Consider the following 23,214-nt stretch of genomic DNA (forward strand, 5'->3'; position numbering starts at 1 on the left):
TTCGAAGTGCAAATTTCACAATCAAGGCAGAACTTTGCAGTGATGTTCAAAACCCATCTTTCCTTTGGATTGTCAAACGTGTGTTAGAGAAAGGTTTGAAGTGGCAGCAATGAACACAATGCCTGCATTGTTGAAGCTCAGCACGTCAGGCAGTTGAGCCACACAGGAACACAACTGCGAAGGAGTCGATTCATTATCCTGAACTCAAACGGTTAGGTAAGATGCAGATAAGCCTATCTGCTAATGGGATGAGTTTGCCCAGTTTCCTTCCCTCATGGTGTCAAATGGCACTAAGGCACAACTCACAAGAAATACCTGAAACACCCAGAAAACCAAAATTTTTTCTTTTCCACCAGGGGGAGTGAGGCGTACCTCTCTCTTCTTGGCCTCGTTCTTGCCGTACTTGGGGAACAGGTAGGAAAAGATGTTCCCAATGCAGCAGGCCACATGTACCAGGGGCCCCTCCTTGCCCAAACTGAGGCCGGCCCCCACAGCGAGAACCAGGCACACCGACTTAATGGTTAGCGTCCACTTGCCCAGGTAGCCCCGAATAATGAAGCCGCTCAGGATGGTCTTGATCTGTGTGGAACCACAAGGGTTGAAAGACAAAAAAAAAATGATACACTGATCTACCATTGTGAGCAAAAGCTAAATCCTAGCCAATTTCGACCACATGGAGCTTTTTAACTCCCTCAGGATTTTTACATATTTGTGATGAAGGCACCATTAGTGAAGAAATCCTGGAAGTTTTTAACTGCAGCCCAACTTTTTGACCCCTGGGCATCACATGGTTAATGAAACACTAGTGCATCAAAGTGTCAGGGTTAATGCATCAAAATGCAGCTGCCGCCACAGGAAATTTAATCCGCAAAACTACTGCTAGGCAGCTCAGTACCACAGCTCCTGAGCCATCTTGGAAGGTTTGTACCAACACTGGTACACCTGCAAAGCACGCACACTGTGCCATGCAGTGAAATGTGAAGCTGCCCAGCCCCAATAAGTAGGCAGCTTCACGACCTGAAGCAAATCTTGATAATTCCATCTGTGCACAACTATCAAAACAAAAGTGTTGACTTGAAAACGTCGGTCAAGCAAATTACTTGCGCTAAATAAACTAAGCACAGCACGGCAGCCTTTGCCGTTTATTTGGCACCAACATAAAACAACGGGATAATGTTTCTGGCCATTCAGAAGGTTATACTGCTGTCAAGCACAAAGCGGTAATCTTCTTCAGATTAAGATGGAAAAGTCCAGATTAGGACAATAACAGCAATAAAGCAAGGAATAAGAAAAATGTATTTTAACAGCAAGTTCCTCAACTAAAAGTCTTAAGCATAAAAAAAAATTTAGGTAATTGCATGCGACCCAACTATTCAACTGCACTAGAGAAATGACATTCTCAGGAGTTGAGTTTACAGTCCCTTCAATTCTCTTGTTTGTTTTTTTTGTATATTGCATAAGGTCACAGATGCCCTAATGCTAACATTTCAGCTTTTTATGTGTGGTTTGTTCTCAACATTTTGGGAACAAAGTTTCAATTCAGTTCAAGCATAATAAAAAATATAATACAGCATCAAGCTAAAACAAGAACTGAATTTTCGCAACGCTCTCATAACAGTCTTACAGTTTTCTTACATTCGATACAAACAAAAAAAAAGTTCCGAGACAGCAAAACGGCATAGCCTACCTCTGGGATCCCAGAGCCGCAGGCATACGGAGCAAATGTCCGGACTAACATGACAGCCAGACCGGCAAACAGCACACTCCAGAGTACGTATAGCAGATAAGAGAGAAGGTAAAATCCTGCCCCATCCTTGTCCATTTCACTGTCAAACATTTCTGGCCATCTGGAAGAAGAAGAAGAGAGGCAGAGATAACTTTCATGGCCAGATGCACGTTGATGTTGAAGCTTCTATTCTAGACTTTCAACATGTCCACAAATTCAAATGCTTTCTTCTTACACAACTCAAAAACACTTTTTGACATAAGCGTATACTGTATGCTTCTTAGCAGGCCCCATAAGACCTGAAATTTTCGTAGCAAGGCCCAGAACAACTCCAAAACCATGAAAGATAACATGGAAGAGGGTTCCAGATAAACGTAAAAATCTGTGGTTCATTAGAAGAGCCTTGAAACACTATCTTTCAGTCCATCACCTACATTCATTAGTTACTGTGTCAGAACCACTATGTCACATCCCTTCAGGCTGAAATGCCACCATCATATGGCTTCCTTGCATGAATGAGAGGGGCTATGCTGACAAAACACATCTACAGAAATAAAAAATATATGAAGAAAGGGATTCAGCCCCCTGAGCTATGACCAGCCTAACACTGAGTGTGCCGCATGTGTTGGCATGGCATCGCCCATGCACCATCCAGTATGGCACTCAGGCTAAGCAAAAAGAAAAAGTGGTAGTGTTTTAATGTAGTTAAACCAGGTAGATGTGCGAAAACATGTGCTTTGCCTGGTTGGCTCATGTTTTTGCTTTGCGGGGATGTGCGTCTAACGACAACGATGTGCAATGCACAGCGTTAGAGCATGTATATTAGTTCGATAGTAGTAATAGTTGAAGAAGAAGATGTACAACGCACAGTGCAAAAGTGTGTTGCAGTTTAACATGGGGTGTGATCGGCTGTGGTGAAAGCATAGTGCTCTCGTGCAGTGGCCAGCGACGCTTATCTGCCCGCACCGCTGTGGGTTCAATTCCCAGTTACGGCAGTATTTATTTTTATTTATTTATGGTTTGGCCAAGGTCCCCCTCAAGGTCAAGCTTCACACAAACTCTATGAGCCGGTTAGACCTCGTGAAGCAGTGCTTTCGCATTAAAAAGAATGCACAGGATGGTTATCACTTTGTAATGTAAGATTCAGTCACAACTGAATGTGGTGGTGGATATTTTTTTTGCTTATTCATGGTTACTTCATTTGCCTTCTCTTGCAGAGTAGTGAGTGTAGTTTGTTTGGACCTCTTAAAGCGGCGCATTGCAGTGAAATCGATGCATTCTGACCAATCGGCATGACATGCTGCAGTGATATCGCACACCGACCAGTTTGTATGGAAGAGTGTTATGCCAATGAAGCCGTAAAAAAGGAAATGCGCCCTTAACAGCTCTCGCTGTAAAAAATTCCTCAGGGATAATGAAACAGCACCTTCAAAGAAAGATGCTGCACAGTTGCTTTCAAGTGCTGGCATCTGGCAGCACAAAAAACTTTCAGATGGCAGGCTCAGCATGGGCACCCACAGGCCAGCAGATGAACATCAGACAAATGGCCCCAAGGCCAAGCGCTGGCTAATCACAACAGGCCTGATGCCAGCCAGTCACAAACCAGTCTTGATACAAATGCACGCACACACCTGTACCACTGTTTGCAGTCGTCCCCCTTGTAGAAGGTGTCATTGGAGGCCCAGCAGCACTGCTCCTTGTTGAGCCAGAAGGCCTGCGGGCAGATGCCCTCGCGCAGGTCCTTCATCCAGAGGGCGCCAATGTCGATGACGGCCGCGATGGCGCCTGCGGCCAGGCCGACGAGCAGCACGCAGAGCCAGCCAGACCACGCGTCGTGGAAGCCCACCAGCAGCTCCACGAGTCCACCCTGGCCCCGCCGTTTGACGATAAGCCTGTGGCGCATGCGGTCTCGCGCCAGGTCGCGCTGCCAGTCGATGGTGTGGAAGTCATCATACTGCGCCGCCGCGGGACCCAGCTGCTCCTCGAGCTCCTGCTGCTGCTGCCCAGATGAGCCTGCAGGGTGCATTGTGTGCACGGGCATGCCACCGCGTGTCAGAGCTCAACTTGCGAGTGGTATGGCACGTGGGGCTTACAGCCCCAAGCGGCACATGTGGATCGAATTTCAACCATTCTTAACATGCACAGACACAGCAAAGCACACGGACGTCCCACGCATTCTCAGCCAAAATAAAAACAATCCAAAAACAAAAGGGTCTAATTGAAAAATTCTCCACAAAAATAAACTGGCCAAAAACATGCAGATGTGTTTTTGCCACCCATTGGCTCCACCATGTGAGACAAATTGATGTTTCCAATTTTAACTAACTGCCCACCCAACCAGATCAAATGCCTAGTCAACTAACTCAAATGGTACACCTATTGGATCTAAATGGTTTCCTAAATGGATTGAACTGCACCCAGTAAAAAAAAAAATACCAGCTTCGATCTGGAGCCAGTTGGCTTTTCTCATCGTACTACTAAGAGATATTCTGCCTTGTGCCAACATTTTTACAAAGGAAATGAAATCATGAAATTATGAGAACTACACTTTTTTATGGACATCAAGCCAAACAAGCATGCATCACCCACAAGGAACACTATAGTCAGAAAATATAAACATAAGTTCAATACATATGGTACGTTCATGGGCCCCCCTGCTGGAACCACTGGCGCTTCAACGCTGAGCGAAGTTTAACCACGTCCGCGGTGAAAGTGGAAATAACGAAAAAATTTCAGCTGATTAAGCTGCGTGCTAATATCTCTTTTACAAAAACCTAGTTAGTTGACTGCTTCTGTAAAGAGCAATATGCAGACCCTAGTCAAGGAAATCATTGGTTTCAAATTGAACTACTTCAAATGGAAACTTTCCATCTGTGCACTTGGAACCAATTGGGGCATTCTGTCCGTAGGCGCCTGTCCCGTTGTTTTCATGTGCCTTCCCTGTCCCTGTCTCTTTTGCGCTGCCCTCAGAATTAACCACAGCCATGAACCAACTAGCCTGAACTGAAGTACTACTTGGAGCGACAGTCGGTTCCAAATAAAAAAACCAATTTTCCGATTAGAATTCCCAATTGGAACCCAACAATTGTTTGCCTCTTTGACTGGAAAGCCAACTGGACCATTTGGTTGGAACCCAGGAAACCAATTGGGCAACACAATCAGAAATGATGAAACCAGTTAGCAATCCAACTGGGATTGATGAAACCAACTGGAAGCTCAGGAACCAGTTGGATGACACAATTGGTATATCCAACTGGACATACCAATGGGTAGTTCACTTGGTCTCCAACTGGACATACCAATTGGAGACCAAGTGAACTACCCATTTGAATTCATGAGCCCAAATGGCCGTCCTACTGGGTCTGATTCCAATTAGAAATTTTTTTTCTTCCCCAGTGAAATGTGGCTACCTAGGCAGGGATCAGACACCGCTACCTCGGACTCAGCAGCCGCCTCCGCAGCGGGGTGACAATGAAGAGGAAAAAGGCACGCTTTCCATAACAAAATCACAACGGCTTCCCAACTGTTCCCTAGGACGCCTAGGATGCGGGCGACAGCAAGTTTCAGAACAAATGTTCCCTCCAATCAAACAAAGAATCAGTGCTAAGCCAAGTGGCATCTGACGAAGACAAAGAGTGACAAAAACCAAGAAACAAGCTAAATAAAAAAAACTAAATTGTGGGGTTTAACATATCGATGAGACTCATGGAATATAAGGGGTGCCGTAGTGGAGGGCTCCAGATTAATTTAGACCACCTGGGATCCGCTAACGTGCACTGATATCGCACAGTGCACGAACACATTTAGATTTCGCCCCCACCGCAATACGACCACAGCGGCCATGATCAAACACGCAACCTTGGCATCAGCAGCCGAACGTTAAAGCCACTGAGCCACCGCGGTGGGTAAAAACCAAAGAGGAAATAAAAATGAAGCCTGTGATGAAAGCATGCATGTAGTGTATAAACACACCCTTTTGGATGCTTTCATTTTCACTGTGAAGGAATGCAAACAGTAACATTGAAATCTGCCCAATGCAGATGTGATGAGAACTTAAAAAAAAAAGAAAATTACCGTTCTGTGAATTATGTTTGCAACACATACAACCTCGAAATTTTCGCATTAGTAGCTGAAAACAAACTGAGTGGAAGTGTAAGCCCAGAAGCCTAACGCCAATACCTTGTGTGACACGCAGGGCACCGACAAGTAGATTTGCAAAAACCTCAAGCAAATCTCGCAGTCAGACTGTCATTTCCAGTTCCATTACAATCCGCACCTACAAAACCAGTGCAGCTACTTATGCCGGCCATTTCTTAGGGCATTCGTTCCGCCCATACAGTGGCGTCAGTGGCGCGAGCGACTTTGAAGCACCGTTTGGAGCAGCCGAAATTGCGTTTTGGAGCAGCAATATGGGAGTTTGGAGCAGGTGTGTGCGTATGTATTTATACAATATAGCTAATCCGTCGTCTTTTAATTGCACACTATCAAGGAGTGCCAGCTTTGTCATAAAATATCACCCCTCATTGCCTCATCTTCCACGGCCTTTGACGGAAAGACCCGCACGCATTAAAAAATTAATGCGGATTAGCTCAGCTAATCCAGGATATACAAAGCGAAAGATGTCGGCATTCACTGTGTTCATTGGCGTTGACAATGTTCTAGACAGCGATGGCTTTGAGGAAAGGAAGGGCGCATAACTGGCTCCCTGGATACGCGGACGCCTCATTCGTGCTTTGATACATGTGGCGGTGGTGAGAGAGAGATGTGGCCCGAATGTATTAGCACTGAGAGCATTGTGGCTGACATGCGGCACTGCAGCAATAGCCAGGCCGCGGCGTTCATTTGGGGATCAATCTCTCGCGATCAATCATTAACTGCATGCCACCTCCCAGGGTGGCAGGGAGGGCGCGCTGCCAATCCAGTGTGCGGAACGCAACCAAAGCAGGCTTTTGCAGTTGGACACCAACGCCACATACATGAAAGCTAGGTTGAGGTCTCCACTGACCTACAGAGCCGGTTATGCGCCTTTCCTTTCGTGAAAAGGAAGGGCCTTTGCAAAGTTGTCAATGCCAATGAACTCCATGAACACAGAAGGCTTTTTGTTTGATTTCTGAGGAAAGGAAATGCCACAGTAACTGTCTCACATATCTTGGTGGACATCGGAACCGAACCGCGTAAAGGAAGGGATAAAGGAGGGAGGGAAAAGAGAAAACTGAAAATTGAAAGTTGGATTTTGACGAAGGGCGTGGCGCTGCGCAGCGGCGGAACACCTGTGGCTCGGTGCTACTACTGGCGCATGCGCAGTAGTGACTAGGGAGCGAGAGAGAGAAATATCCGCGGCGCGGCGCGCGTTGTGACGTCATGTGCCTCCTCGGAGCACCGCCACGGCGAAATCGCATGTTCGCGGCCAGCAAACTTTGGCTTAAAAAAAAAAGGTGTGTGTGCATATGTGTGCGCATGCACGCATTCATGCATGCACCGGTGCACGCAGCGTCGCCCGTACAGAGGACCAACCCAGCAACTGCCAACCAACCTCACTCTGGCTTTATCGCGCGCACGCATTCTCGCCCTATTCTGTTTATAGGAATCTTCGATCTATACCGCGGCTCGGACGATTACGAATATATAAAAAAATGCATTAACAACGTACGCACAACGTACGCATTAACAACAACGCAACGCACGCAATTTCCTCACTGCTCTCAACGGCGCAAAAAAAAAAAAAAAGCAGCGCCAGTGTCCGACGCGCACACGTTGTTTTTGAGACCTCTAACAATATCAGGCAGGGGCAAAGAAGCGAACCCAAAGACTGACGCCGGCCGAGAATTTCGCAGTAGTGTGCAGCCTCCCACCTCGGCCAAGCAGGACGCGAAGCCCGACACCGACCCTGTTTGCGAATGTTGGCGCCACCGATCGTGCGATGCCCTATAAACCTTGGGACGACCACTAGATGCCCGCGTGCTGCAGGCTCATTTCGTTCCTCTTTTCTGGTGCGGGCTGACGATGTTACATACGCGGCCAATGCAGTGCCCGACCACGTATCAACGACTGGATGAAAGAGTCTAAAGACACGCTTAGGCCCGCCGGTAGCGCCGCCTATAAGACACGTGACCACAGACGCGGCCACAGTGCGCGACCAGGGACCCCCCTCTTTCTTAAGTAAGGCCTTTGGCACAGTTTGGACCAAGCGGCGCGGCAATCGCATCACTGCGTAAAGATGGTTGCAAGCATATGTCACTTTTCATACTCAAGAAGCTTCGTCTTATAAATGCGTGCGAACAGACATGTTTGTAGTATTACATAACAGGATATGCCGACTACGTCTACTGCGCAAGCGATAATAGGTGAAACAGCGCAAGCTCTACAAAAACGAAAGCAAAAATGGTTGACTTAGAGCTGGGGGTCCTTCGAAAGTCATGACTACAACGACAGAAATCGTCTCTGGCCACAGAAACTCTGAGCTTAAAAGAAAAGTACATATAAAGAAAAATCGCTTACACTGAAATGCAACATATTAGTCACAAAAACCGACAGTACTACTACTAATACTAATTGTTTTTGGGGGAAAGGAAATGGCGCAGTATCTGTCTCACATTCCGTTGGACACCTGAACCGCGCCGTAAGGGAAGGAATAAAGGAGGGAGTGAAAGAAGAGGGGCCGTTGTGGAGGGCTCCGGAATAATTTCGACCACCCGGGGATCTCTAACGTGCTCTGACATCGCACAGCACACGGGCCCCTATAGGCATTTTGCCTCCATAAAAACGCAGCCGCCACGGTCGGGTTCGAACCCGGGAACTCAATGACACTAAACAGTGACATTCTTGCGCCAGTACTACAATAAATAGCAATGATAGAAGGAGTGTTCATAAAAATAAAACATTTACTTGTACTTTTTTCATGCAGACCTTGTCGTCAGACTCAAGTGCGCAGCTGCCTAAGAACTCCAAATCACTATAATCTCCCCATGCTGCCGTTTCTTTTCCATTACCCAATACAACCACACACACAGGTGTTGACTTTTTGCTGTTGTGATGATGTGTACAAAAAGCAAATTTCCACGCGGCAACACTACAGTGCGCACACAAAGTATTAAAAAAAAAACAGTCGGTTAAGAGGAAACAAATGGCGCGGTTATTCTCTCATTTCTCGGCGGACACCTTAACCACCCCATGAGGGAAGAAGGTGAGAGCGAAAGAAGAAAGAGGCAGCACAATGGAGCACTTTGGATGGATCGCTACCTCGGATCATTCGCATGGCCGCCACCGTGGCCGGGATGAGCAAAACTGTACTCATCCCCCCCCCCCCCTAAATCGAGAACACTTCCTGCCCAAATATATATCTCCCGGGCCAAATGCTACCACGTGACAGTTATATACAGTGCTCACTCCCACATCTCTATGGGTAACGTTCTCACGAGCAAGCAAGCAGGTGGCCTCTGTACATTCGGTCACAACTGCACTAGGCTGACAATGGGGTGATGACGTAAACCTCCGAGAATGCTCCTCGTACAGACATTGCTAAAAACAAAAAGCAATCCGACATTCGGTATATTAATCGTGTGCGTTACAACAACCTGAACAGCGCTTGGCAAGTGTGGTGCGAGATAACTGGCACCCACCAAAGTGATGAAAATTTTCTCTCAACTGTTCTCTCACTCCATGGACTGCTCTGCTGCTGAGCTTGACATCGCAAGCAGCGCACAAACGTGTTTCAACACCATCCACGCGGAGCGCAAAATTCACCGCCCAAGTCAATTGCTTACGAACCAAGTAAAGTCACCCCTATTCGACAAAAGTAACGATAGCTACCTCACTACAAACGCAGGCCAGCGAGCGAGAGAGAAAAAAAAAAGCTTGCAACGAGCACGGCCTCGTAACGTCACGCGCGGGCGTCTACATGCGACGTACACGAGACACAGCGTACCAGTAGAAACTACGAGAACAAATCCCGAAACGTTTCGAAAACGGTCCGGCGAAAAACTACAGCCATGTGGAAACGACCGAGCCACGGAGCCGCCACAGCTATATGCAATCGCGTCGCAACGGAAACAACGCAAATCCGGTCGCGGAGACAAGACTTCGGAACCGACGCGCAGACGCAGCCGACTCCGCCGATAACGGCGAGAGGCCGCGACGTCCGCCGACGGAAGCAACGAATGAATTAACACAGCACACATCCAACCTCCGCCGCGTGTTCAATGCGGCTACGCACGCATATTCAGGAAACGGGTTGTTCGGGACAGGGAAGGGGGGGGGGGGGATAAAATGTCACTCGAGCGTTGACCGCTGTTCCCCCACCTTTGACAGCGCGCCTCTTGCGGTAGTAGTGGTGGCGACCGTTCATCGACGACGGCGTGTAAATGAGCACCGAGGCAGCCAGCTCGGCCGCGGCCACCGCCGCCGCCGCAGCAGCGACGTCGTCCGACTCGGACTCGTGACGAGGGCCGGGAGGGTTCAGAACCGCGGTCGCGGCGCGGCCGTCCGAGGTCGTCGCCAGCGCGGCAGAGGCAGCAGCGGACGCCGTCTGTGGTGCGGCTCGCGCTGCCGGCGTGCTCGGCGGCGGCGGCCGTGCGAACACGCGCTCGAGTAGGGACGAACAGTGCAACGCACCGCTGGAGCAGCAGCAGCAGCAGCATTGACGGCAAGAGAATCGGCGTCAAAGGAAACAAGAGAGGAGGCGAAAGACGCGCGACAAAAGGACACCTCGACAATGCATTTCCCTTTCTGTGCTTCCATTCCACGGAGAGCCTCGAAAAAAAAAAAACGAACAGGACAAAAAAAAAGTGAAAAGCACGGCTTCTGTTCGAAGCGAGGAGGGGGAGGACTCCGGTCGCAAGGGGAGTTCGAACCCTCATCGCCGCCAAGGCCGCCGTGTCGGGGGAAACAAACGCAGCTGCGCGTCGCTCGCGGGAGCGAATGCGACCGCGATTGGCTCCGAAAAACCCCCGAGGTTGATTTTCCTCGCCCCCTCTCTCCGGTGTGCGCACGTCGCTATGCAAGAGGCGCACATGCGCGCCGAGAAACGAATAAATTAAAAAAGAAAACGCTTAGTCGAAGCTGCGCCCTAAGCAGAAACACAGCGCGCCAACATTCGCTGCTTCCGCGGCCGTCGACGGGACCGATGAGGTGTGAGTCAGTGCCGGGGGGGGGGGGGGGAGTTTTGACGAGGAGACGTCCGTCACTCCTCAACGCTCCAGGGTAGCCTCATCACAGACTGGAACAACACAAGTCCGAAAAAAAAGAAGGCGAACAGCTGACAGGCTGGACACTGCAATCGAGCCCGCGTGACAACGCACGAGTGTGCACGCATACGGCACGGCGGCGCGGGGTTTCCGAGCGCCGACAGCGCGCTCCAGCTGCTGTGCGCAGTGACATATAAGCGCCGCGTCGTCCAGCCTGCTCAAAACGCTCGCGCGCAAGCAAGCCGCTTTTGCGATCAAAATCGGGGGGCGATTGAATCGGCAGGCAGGCAGGCAGGCAGGCCGCGTTGCGTCGCTGTAATGTTGCGCGTGTTGTCACCGCCACCTGTACAGCTACTGTCGATCGCGCTGAGTGGGGAAGGCGCAATACGTTAATGAGCCGGCCGCGCGCGCGCGAGGCGTACAGCTTTTAGTCAGAGCTCATTAAATTAAAAAGCATGATTCGAAATGTCGTTTCCTGAGAGAACAAGACGGAAAAGGAGGAAAGCAGAGAGGACTACCGAAGAGGTCCGCGGACAGAAGACCGCGCGCCGCCCCTCCGTAGTACGAACCTTCGAGGCACGCTTCGCCGTCGTCTGCGAGCGGTCGCAGCAGGTAGGGCCTCTTCCAGCGGTCGCCGACGAGCAGCTCGCTTCCATTCCGGTGGATGGCGGCCAACGACGGCTCGACGTAGCTCTCCTTACGCTCGACCATGACTGCCGACGCCGGCCCCCCTTCCCGGTTCTCGGCGCGCGCGCGCCTCCGAAGCCGCACTGAATCACTCACGCGCGTTGACGCGGCGGCGGCGGCAGCGCCGACAGCTGACCCTCGTCCTCACGCCCCGCGCGCGCTATCGGCGGCCTTATCGAGCGTCACCACCTCCAGCCGACGTCCACCACGACGGAGTCCCGATCGCCCCGGAGACTGCGACGCCGCTGTGTGTACACACACCTTCGGTCCGAAGGACGCCCCAGGCGGCTTTCCCCGGAAATAAACGACAAATCGCGTGTGCGCACTGCCCCTTCTCTCTCGTACGACGCCGGCTAAGCTGAAACGCTCCGAGACGAGACCGAACTACTAAGCACGACTCTCTCGTTCGAATCGGGGAAAAAAGAAAAAAGAAAACATGTTGCTCGCCGTTTGAGAAACCGCTTCGAGCCTGTCTGCTTCTTCGCGCCGCCGGGGCTTTTCCTCCTAAGGCGGAGTAATAATCGCTTCGACACATGGCATTTTATACGCCCGCCTTGGGGCCGAACTATGCATTAAGCGTCCGTGGACACCCACCGAGGAGGGCCTCGTCGAGCGTCAAAACTGAGGCCGGTTCGAGTTATCGCATAACGAGTCGTCGTCTGTTTGCCGAAGGTGCGATGGCTGAGAGCTGAAATGAAAGCTGCGCCGCTGTACACTACATAGTCGAGCGTCGTATTGAGTCCGACATATGTTAACGTCTGGTCCCAGTGACACTGAGATTGTAAGCCCGAATAAGCGACGAATAGAATGAGAACGGGACAATTGATAAAAAAGAAGAGCAAAGCCACAGTTACTCGGGCGTTTCCAACGGGAGTTGGCCATAATGCGAGCGCGACTGGTATCAAGTTCAAGGGTGCGACGACCGCTGTTTATAAATGATAAGCGGCAATTCAGTTGGCGCTTCATTTGACACCGATAAAGTAGTACACACCGGCAATCAACGGCCGCCCTCGAAAGTCTCCGGGTGTGTCGCGAAACAATTTCCCCACAGTCCGTCCACGTCAGCGAATGCCAACAATATGCGAATAAGTAAACCTATAGCTGGAATGCGCAACTCCTCCCTGCTACCTCGTAGCGAGGTAGGCAAATTTTCCTTTGCTATTCTCTTCTTGCGTCGTGGCATTTTTCCGAATGAGTTCGTTGAAAACGCCCGCTCAATTCTGAACAGCAGCGGCTGATTAACACGGATATCATGATATGCAGAAAATCACGGTGACGTGTGAATGACAAAGTACGCAGAAAGTGATTAGCAGTCATTACATCAGGGCCCTATAGGCGTGGGGGGGGGGGGGGGGGGGGGGAGTCGATGATTAAAACACTAAGGGTGGATAAGAATATCGACAGTGATAACAGAATAAAAAGAATTAATCCCAGACAACCTGACACGCTCTACCCACATGCTGCATCATGTGTTGACACCAACGACCTGCCCTCTGCACCCGCACATCTCTTGCAATTAAATTAAATTAAAGCTGTCGGGGTAAAACATAGGATGAGAGCCTCAAAATGTGCAAAACGGACACAGTTATGCCGAACACCGATTAAAAAAAAAAAAACAAAGATGTGGAGGAGGAGGTTGTAGAGTGATGGGGTTTAACACCCCGACGCTGAAACGTAGGATATAAGGGAGGCCGTAGCGCAGGGCTTCAGAGAAACACATGGGCGCTCTTGGAGAAGAAATGCGGCTGCCGCGGCAGGGAGTCGATCCCGCGACCTTGGAATCGGCCGACGAAACAAAGAGGGAAGGAATGAAGGTGAAGGAACCATCCAGCAGCGAACACGAATTAGCAGCCTTGAAACTCGTAATGTATACAGGGTCACATTGGCAATGAACACGCGTACCAGCTATAGAGTAGACGCGTTTATCAATCAGCGGGAGGCTTCATCGGCATGAAGTTGAACGACCTGCCCAAGAAGCAGCAAGTGAACGCGCTCCTTCAGCAACCTTACGTATACGCGATCGCACCAGTCAAGTTACTTAGTATGTTTCTTTCCCAATAGAGTCGACGTGAGTAGCTGCGGGTTAATGGCATCAGAGGCAACTCGGGCAATAATACGCCACACACATGGTGATCGTTTACTGCAGTTACCTGCGGTCAAATGATGGACTAACAACCTATGGGGGCAGAAACGTGGAGGCTAACGAAAAGGGTTCAGCTCAAGTTAAGGTCAACGAGCGAGCCATGGAAAGAAAAATGATAAGTCTAACGTTAAGAGAGCGGAAGAGGGCAGAGTGGGTAAGGGAACAACGGCGGGTTAATGTCACCCTAGTCGAAATCAAGAGGAAGAAATGGGCTTGGGCAGGGCATGTAATGCGAAGACAGGATAACCGCTGGCCCTTAAGGGTAACGGAGTGGGTTCCAAGAGAAGGCAAGCGTAGCATGCTGCAGGGGCAGGCAGGAAGTTAGGTGGGCGGACGAGGTTAAGAAGTTTGCGGGCATACGGTGGGCGCAGCTGGCACAGAACAGGGTAACATGAGAGCCATCTGACAGGCCTTTATTCTGTAGTGGGCGTATTCAGGCTGATGATGATCATGATGACAGAGAGAAGCCATAAGCTAAGCACCTAAAACCGAATTATTTCAAGCCTAACGGAAGCTTTTTAAGAGCCCCATAGATAAAAAAAAAAACTCACTGGACGAGATTTATTCTAAACATACGCCTAGCAACATTGAAAAAAAAAAAGACAGGAGCACAAAAGCTGAACGCAAAGCACTGCACGGGCGTCCCGTTCATCATTCATCAGTCATATTGCAAACGCGTATACACCGTTCGCAAGCGAATTCCCCAACTCCGACGCAAGCGCGGCGCTCCCGGCCACTGCCCGTTACATAAGCCGCCGAGCACACCTGCTATCCGTTATCGCTTCCAACAAACATCACCAGATATGCACCATTGTTTCGGCGCTAACCAAGCCCCGACGCGCAGCTGTTATCCAGGCTCGCCTAGTCAGGTGATCCCAGCACGTGCACGCCATTGCACTCGCATTCACAGAGAGCCTACCGAAGATCGGCCGCCGTTGTGCGCACTTGCATCGTACCCAGCGACACTTTTCGGTATTGTGCCGTTGGTAACACTGCCGCTCAGGCGTTAGCCCGCAAGGGAAATTAAGAGATCTAAGAGAGTCCCACAGATCGCTGTGGGACTCCGCATCGGCTGCTCTTGCACGCCAACGCGGAAGTTCGTCCTCCGCCTGGCCTCCTCCCGTGGCCCTCGTGCGGTGATGCGGGAGCTTTGGGACACTTGTGGCGTGCGTGGCCAGCCTACGGCCTGCACCGCCATCGGCTCTATGCTGGTTGCCGGCCCCGAATCACCTCTCAGCCTGGAGGCCCTCCTCCTCTGCGCTCCCCTACAGGACCAAGACGGACGCCACCGACGACAAGATAACCTCCCCCACATCCCCTTCCCCCTGAGAGTGATCCCACAACTTAGGGCAATATAACCCGCGTGCAAAATCCCCTCCGCAGAAAAGGATCCACCACCTTATACAGGGTGCTTCACGTAACTTGAGCCACGGACATACTGCTTCCCGCCGTAAGGCGTTCATTCGAGTATTTTTTAAAATTCCGCTTAGTGAGTTAATTAGCTAAAATTAATTACGTATTTTTTCTATTTACTTTAGAGTCACGCGCGTTTAGTTCAGGGGGTCAAGACACAACCGACCCCAATCCTTTCTACCAACTATCTCCAACCTCGTTCCTTTCTTTCCAGCATTTAAAGAAAGTCCGGGAAATATGAAAAACAATCACATGACTGCGCTTTTTGCTCTAACGCATTGCAGCGCTGCCAAACGCGCACTGAATGATCGAAGCGGAAGCGCCGACAGCCAATTCGGACACGGAGCATTTACTGAGCACCCGCCGCGGTGGCTCAGTGGTTAGGGCGCTCGACTACTGATCCGGAGTTCCCGGGTTTGAACCCGACCGCGGCGGCTGCGTTTTTATGGAGGAAAAACGCTAAGGCGCCAGTGTGCTGTGCGATGTCAATGCACGTTAGAGATCCCCAGGTGGTCGAAATTATTCCGGAGCCCTCCACTACGGCACCTCTTTCTTCCTTTCTTCTTTCACTCCCTCCCTTATTCCTTCCCTAACGGCGCGGTTCAGGTGTCCAACGATATATCAGACAGATACTGCGCCATTTCATTTCCCCAAAAAACCAATTATTATTTACTGAGCCAACACACGCACACACAAAAAACAAAAAAAAAAGAATGAGAAACAGTGAAGTTCCGCAGTTCAAAGTAGCCTGTTTTATTTAAATGTATCACTGTGTATAGCCCGCCGAACTGAGCGGTGGCTGCTTCACTCGAAACTGAAGGCCTATCTTCAAAGCATTCTATAGTTCCCTATACTTCAAATATTTGCATGTTTTTTTTTGTATACCACTTTTACCGATTTGCAGTCGCCATCGCGCTCACTGATCATGGTTCCCTGCATTGGGATACATAAACTTTTTGGCTAACACACTTTTTCCAGCGTTTCCGAAAAAATCATTGCGGAATCCAGCGACCTATATACAGCAAACTTTCCGAAAATTGGGTGCTTAAAATGCACGTGTTCGGCACCTTTAAGGGCATTTAATGCCTTTCCGCCTCCGACGCAAAAGTAGAACAATAAATTTCTTTCTTGAATGTGTACAATAATAATAATAATTGGTTTTGGGGGAAAGGAAATGGCGCAGTATGTGTCATATATCGTTAGACACCTGAACCGCGCCTTAAAGAAATGGATAAAGGAGGGAGTGAAAGAAGAAAGGATGAAAGAGGTGACGCGTACTGGACGTCTCCGGTATAATTTCGACCACCTGGGGATCTTTAACGTGCACTGACATCGCACAGCACACGGGCGCCTTTGCGTTTTTCCTCCACAAAAACGCAAAGCGTGACTGCACCCGTACACTTAAGGGGTGTAGTTTTACAGCTTTCAGAGCTTCACCCTGTAAAGATTTCAGCTTGCTTCTCGTCATGACTTTTCTTTCGCTTGAGTCACGCGTTTTTTTTTTTGTTTCCTGCAGTCCTTTTCATGAGGCTTGATATGCCCCTCTTAAATACGGGTCCTGTCGTCCTCCTTGTTCTTGTGTTCCGTTCATTCTTGCTCAAGTGTCCTGCAAACATGGAAACCAACCGGCTCGCCCAGCAGCAAGTGTTGCACAGTTTGCGTCACCCCTGTGTAGAGCTCTAAGCGGCGGTGCACTTCCCTGCAAACACATCCAGATCTTGTCGCAGCCTCTATAGAGTCCAGAGGCAACACTTGCGCGGAAGTAGTGCCAGGCAGACCCGCAAACAACGCAGACACGACCACTGTTCCCAGAAATCAGGGGCTGCTCTGTAATTTGCTTTTTTGTCACCTGGTAGGCACTGCTCGAGCGCTATATACAAGGTTGACGCGGACTGTACACTTAAATTATCAAAACCAGTCGCACATACGCACGCACAAGCTCTCTTTTCAGCGTGTGTCGATCATCGGATCACGGGCGGACAAAAACATGCGGTGCTGCTTAGCCGGCATAAAAGTGCAACGTAATTTGCGCCTGACCTCAGCGGCCCCTGCAAATTGGCGCTCAACAAGGCCAGGTGGACAGTCGCAATCTTATCTGCGCGCGTGCCTCTTTGAACACTCCTGATAACACACCCCTGCCCCGAAGCAGGGTTACAGACATACAGTGCGAAGTACCAACATAAGCGAAGTATATATATATATATATATATATATATATATATATATATATATATATATATATATATATATATATATATATATATATATATATATATATATATATATATATATATATATATATATATATACGCACTCTAGGTGCAGGCTAAAAAGGTCGCGGTGACGCCTAAAGTGCCAGCAAGGACACTGCGGACAGGCTCTACAAAAACATGGATGCTGCTGATGATGATACGAGCCCCAAACCGCTTCCGGTATCAGTGGCGCGGCGTTTGAAAAGGTTTGCGCCGGTGCAGACGACGCGTGTCGCGCAGGGACCGAGATAAAGCAGCGCGGAAAGCCAAGCGTTCCGCGCATTGTTTGATAAGGCGCCGGTGCAGGCGACGGGCCAGCTTTCGATGCCTCTCTTGTTCCGTGCAGGGGGTTACTGCGTGCTGGAAAAACGCGCCCGTACAAATTCTTCAAACAGGAAGTGCTCCGGGGTTCCTTGCTATCCCCTCACCTCTTTCATTTCTCTTCTTCATACTGCCTTCTATCCTTTATTTCGGCTGCCCAAGCTCAGGTGCCGCCTACACAGAGATGGCAGATGCCGGGGTGAGCAATAATCTTTTAACTTCATTTTATTATATTTTTATCAATAAACACTTACTACTACTACTCCTACTCCGGGGCTAAGCCGCAGTGTTGCAGAACCAAAAAACGTTTGTCAAAACTGTGCGTATACAGGCCACAACGAAGCAATATATATACTACAGCAGACACTCTCAATCTCGCGGTGGAAGACGCCCGGTGTATGAAACATGCACAGTCTAAAGACAACGGCGGATGGACATGTGCAGTCTTTGCCAAAAGTAACCAGGCTGCATGGTTCGCTTCTAAATCGAATAACAGAGCATTGACGGCTTCCCTAAAAACAAAGGGTATTGGAAGGTGAGGAAAAGTGTTCTCCTTACCTCACAGTGATTTATAGCTTGATCAGTGGTATAAGTGTTCCGCTATATACCACTGAGAAGCAAACCGGGCAGCCTGGTTACTCGTATTTTGACAAGTGTTAAGGATGAACTTCATGAAAAAAAATTGTGCTCGAGATTTTCTGTTTCAGCCGATGCTTTACAACGGGTTCCGATATACGACGTTTTGCGATCCGTTAACGATTCGTAACCTATTTGCCTCGCGAACATACATTGACCGCACAAGACGAGAAACGGGCTTAATAATAATAATAACTGTTTTTTTTTGGGGAAAGGAAATGGCGCAGTATCTGTCTCATATATCGTTGGACACCTGAACCGCGCCGTAAGGGAAGGGATAAAGGAGGGAGTGAAAGACGAAAGGAAGAAAGAGGTGCCGTAGTGGAGGGCTCCGGCATAATTTCGACTACCTGGGGATCTTTCACGTGCACTGACATCGCACAGCACACTGGCACCTTGGCGTTTTTCCTCCATAAAAATGCAGCCGCCGCGGTCGGGTTCGAACCCGGGAACTCCGGATCAGTAGTCGAGCGCCCTAACCACAGAGCATGCACCGCGGCGGGTAAACGGGCTTCGCAGAACCCGAACTCGCGCTGTGACAAAAGTCCGCTCCAGCGGTCGCGTGTGCACAGTGGGCACTGTACAATCGTCACGCACACAGCATCGACGAGAACCTGTGGCCGGAAGCCCGGCGTCGTTACGCGAAGAACCTGACACGGGTTGCCAGGTCCACGATCGAAACAGAAAACGAAAGTATAAGACTGGAGGTGCACGACATAAAACAATTTCTGACAGCCGGAGACCGCACAGCATTATCTTGGCTCACCATTGTAGTTGTTATTAGTAAACAACCAGGCTATAAATAAATAAAAATTGTCACCGAAATGGGCACGTACAGCATGCGCCACATCCTTTACACGCAGAAACTGGCTAAACGTAGCGGTGGCCCATATAGTGCATGGTTTGAGAGGCATGCGGAAGGTTACGGGTTTGATCCCCAGGGCACCTGTCGGCTTCCAACGGGTAATAGCTTTCCCCTGGCCTGGCGCTGGGCTCCTATGGGGTGAAGTGCTCAGAAAATGTGTCTTCGACACCGCCTTGTGCAGACAGAAACGCCTTGAGCCAAGTGGCCCTTCGGCCAAAGATGCACTTGCGCCACTACAAAAGATGCATAATAATCATCGTCATCATCATACCCCGGGTTAACAATTCCCCCACTTTTCGAAATGTGCCTTGTATTCTAGCTGCATGTGCAAATAGAGCGATGGCAGCAATAAAAAAGGCGTTAAGGTTTCTTCTCCACTCTGAATGGATACACATTCTTTAAGTGAAACAAAAAGATTAATTGCAGCTGCATTTTATGGTGTGCGCGTGCATGCGCATTACACGAAGCCCGAAGCATCTTCCTTGAAGGTCACGGGAACTGAAACCGACCGCCGACATTCTCCGAGATCTGCCTCGGCCTTGACACTCTGGCGCGTGTCGTTTTCTGCCACCCAGCCTTGACTGCGGCGGCAGCCGTATTTTCGAACAGATGCGCACGGGCTGCAGCCTGTGTGCATTTAAAAACGAGGCGCCAATTAACGCCCAGAAATACACAGCGACAAATGTCAGCCGAAGGCAACTTGATCGCACGCAGCCGTTCTATCGGAAGCAGCCACATTCACCCAAAGGAGTCCGGCTGCGGCAATCGACACCTCGACGTGTGCCAAATCCGCTTCGCGCTCTTTCGTCAGACAGACGCGCGACACCCGCTCCGGTCAGCATTCGAATCGTATATAGCTTTGCGGTCGAGCCTCGTAAAAATGATTTGCCCCGATAGAGTGCCTATAAACCGCCGCCCCATCGCGACGACTACGGCGACATTCAACCCCGATGGAATCCTACATACGATTGACGGGGAGAAAAAACAAAAAGAAACCTGCCCATAAGACCTTTCGTCGAAGACGCTTAGAAAGGCTTCTTCGGCACAGTATTATCCCCGACGGCGAACACCAGAAAACAATCTACGCGTGGTAATTATAGGTATATAGTAAGCTGGTTAATTAAGCATCTCTGCATTCGCAGTAATTCGCCACACTGTAATCGGAGATTTGTAGGGCGTCCCTGTTAACAGTCGTATACGCTTAACATGTTCGAAAATGCGACTCCCGTCGGCGCTGCAGCGAAACCTTTTATTAACCGAAACCTGGCATCTACGACGTCTCTTTCTAACTTTGATATTCTCCGATCAGATCGCAGAGACATGCGAGGTGGGGGAGTCCTAACAGCCACTGATTGCTCGTTACATTGTTCGCAGGTAAACATTTCAAGCCCTTTGGAAATGGTCTGGCTTTGCTGCGATCAATCTTACCCTCGAGTTCTGATCGGAGTTTGTTATCGGCCTCCTAACCATAACTTCATTTAGTGCTCTGCTTCATGACGCTTTGAACCAGATTAACAATCCTCTATCCAAACACTCCGATTTTATTGTTCGGTGACGTCAATTTTCCTTCCATAATTTGGTCTGATCTTGCATCCACTCTCTCAAAAAATAATCTTGATAGCGAATTTGTTCAGACCTGCCTTACTTTTGGCTTAGAACAAATAACAGATCATCCAACTAGAATAACAAATCATTCTGCTAACATTTTGGACCTTGTGCTGACATCCCAACCTGGTAGTTTTTCACCTATAACTTATCTAGAAGGGCTTAGCGATCACCTGGCTAGTCATGCTACTTTCTCATGCCATCTACAGAATAACAAAAAGAAAAAGAAAACAATTACTCTATATGATAAAGGTGATTACAACAGTTTTAACCGTGACCTTTCCTCGGTAACTTTACCCCTGATTTTCAAGTTCGTTCACTGCAATCGAACTGGTTACTGATCATTCTGGACTTAAATATTCTGATTTAGATGTTCCAAATATCCTAAATGATCAGTTTTGCTCTGTATTTACTGATGAACCTCTCCATAACCTCCCTGAAGTCCACTGTCTTAATGATTCTCCTATGGCAAACATTATCTTTGAGCCGAGTGGAATATTAAAAATCATAGAATCGTTACCAAATTCATCATCTGCTGGTGTTGACGGAGTCAACCCGAAAATCCTGAAAAATACTAAAGTTCTTTGTAGTGTCATATTATCTGATTTTTCAGCAGTCGCTTTCTTCGTCCTCACTACCACGCGATTGGCGGATCGGGAAGGTCATTCCAGTCTACAAAAAAGAATAACCGGTCATTCCCACTTAATTACAGACCTATCTCGTTAACAAGTGTTTGCTGTAAAATCATGGAACATGTAATATATTCCCATACTGCCAAGTTTCTATCATCGCATAACTTTTTTCATCCTAATCAACATGGCTTCCGCAAAGGTCGTTCCTGTGATACACAACTTGCTCTCTTAATTAATGGTATACATGCATGTCTTGATCATAACATTCCTACGGATGCCATATTCATAGATTTTGAAAAAGCGTTTGATGAAGTCCCTCATGCACGCCTCATTCTTAAACTTTCATGCCTAAACCTTCATCCTTTGGTTCTGGATTGGATCCGTGCTTTCTTAAGGGACCGCTAACAATTCGTTCACGCTAATTCTCATTCGTCATCACTTTGTCCTGTTCTGTCTGGCGTTCCGCAAGGATCTGTCCTGGGCCCCCTTCTATTTCTTATTTATATAAATGATTTTCCCTCTAACATCACTTCTAACATACGTCTATTTGCTGACGATTTTGCCGACATTACCATCCTCCAAGAAGACCTGCTACGCGTAGAAGAGTGGTGTAAAACCTGGCTAATGTCATTAAATTCTGCTGAAACTTCACTTCTTTCATTCCACCGCCGGCGCAACCACCAGGATGCAATTTATAGAATTAACAACCTTGCCATTAAATCAGTCGATTCTTATAAATATCTCGATATTCATTTAAGTGAAACTCTAACCTGGTCGCAACACGTTCACCATGTAACAAATTCAGCTAATCAAGTTTTAGGGTACCTGCGCCGTAACCTTGCCTTAGCACCGCGTTCCATAAAATTGCTTGCTTGCTTAACATTTGTACGGTCGAAATTGGAGTTTTCATGCTCCGCCTATGATCCTAACTTTGCTAACCTGATTGACACACTAGAATCAGTCCAGAATCGCGCTGCAAGATTTGTTTGTTCTAATTTTTCATCCCACACTAGCGTTTCCGCACTAAAGTCTCAGCTTAATCTCCCCTCACTGGCCTGTCGTCGCAAGATCGCCCGTCTTTCCTTATATCATAAATTTTTCCATACCTTTAATCACGAAGTTATTCCTATCACACGCGCTCATCGAATTTCCCGCAATTGTCACCCTGACGCCGTCTACCCTGTGAAAGCCCGCACCGAAACATATCACCAGTCTTTTTTTTTCTGAAAACAGCCCGAGACCGGAGTGACCTTCCATCCGAAGTGGCAACCATCATCGACTACAGCAGGTTCAAAACCGCCCTCGAACATCATCTGTATTCATGCTAATTGTCTTCTCAGCCCACCCCTCATGTAATGTCCCTCGTGGACCTTTGAGGAACAAATAAATAAATAAATAACAATTTTCCCCCTGCACATAAAGCAGCGGGCATCACACGTCACAGCAAACCGGGACGCTGTGAAAAGAAACTCTCCATCTTGCTCGGCATGCCATTGCTACCAAGCAAGAAGAAAAAAAAAGCTAGAGATCTCGACACCGCGCGAGAATATTCCGCCGGCCGCCAGGACTCCTGGGACGAAAAGTAGGTGTCGAGTGTCCCTATTATATATACGGGGCGACTCCCGGAACCGGAATTCGCAGAAACGTTACACGAGAGACGGCGGCAGAGAGAAGCACGTATATAAGCACTGCGCATATATCGCGTCAAGGGATCCGCGCGCGCCATACAGGCGGAATATGTAGTATATCACG

General features: G+C 48.9%; 1 protein-coding gene across 5 annotated transcripts in view; it reads right to left on the reverse strand.

Moving 5' to 3' along the window:
• The window catches only part of ClC-c (chloride channel protein 3), a 94,845-nt gene that overhangs the window by 14,892 nt on the left and 56,739 nt on the right, over positions 1–23,214 (reverse strand). For 3 of the 5 annotated variants that reach the window (XM_077661570.1, XM_077661568.1, XM_077661571.1), the window contains 3 exons: positions 3,358–3,739; positions 1,688–1,847; positions 373–579 (listed from right to left, as the gene is read on the reverse strand). In XM_077661570.1, coding sequence (XP_077517696.1) covers positions 373–579; positions 1,688–1,847; positions 3,358–3,739 — 749 coding nt within the window. Of the gene's footprint in view, positions 1–372; positions 580–1,687; positions 1,848–3,357; positions 3,740–10,024; positions 11,834–23,214 lie in introns of those variants that run through there. The other 2 variants (XM_077661572.1, XM_077661573.1) reach the window with 2 other exon arrangements.

Source organism: Amblyomma americanum, chromosome 4 (assembly GCF_052857255.1).
Source record: "Amblyomma americanum isolate KBUSLIRL-KWMA chromosome 4, ASM5285725v1, whole genome shotgun sequence".
In the NCBI taxonomy this organism is placed as follows: Eukaryota; Metazoa; Arthropoda; class Arachnida; order Ixodida; family Ixodidae; genus Amblyomma; species Amblyomma americanum.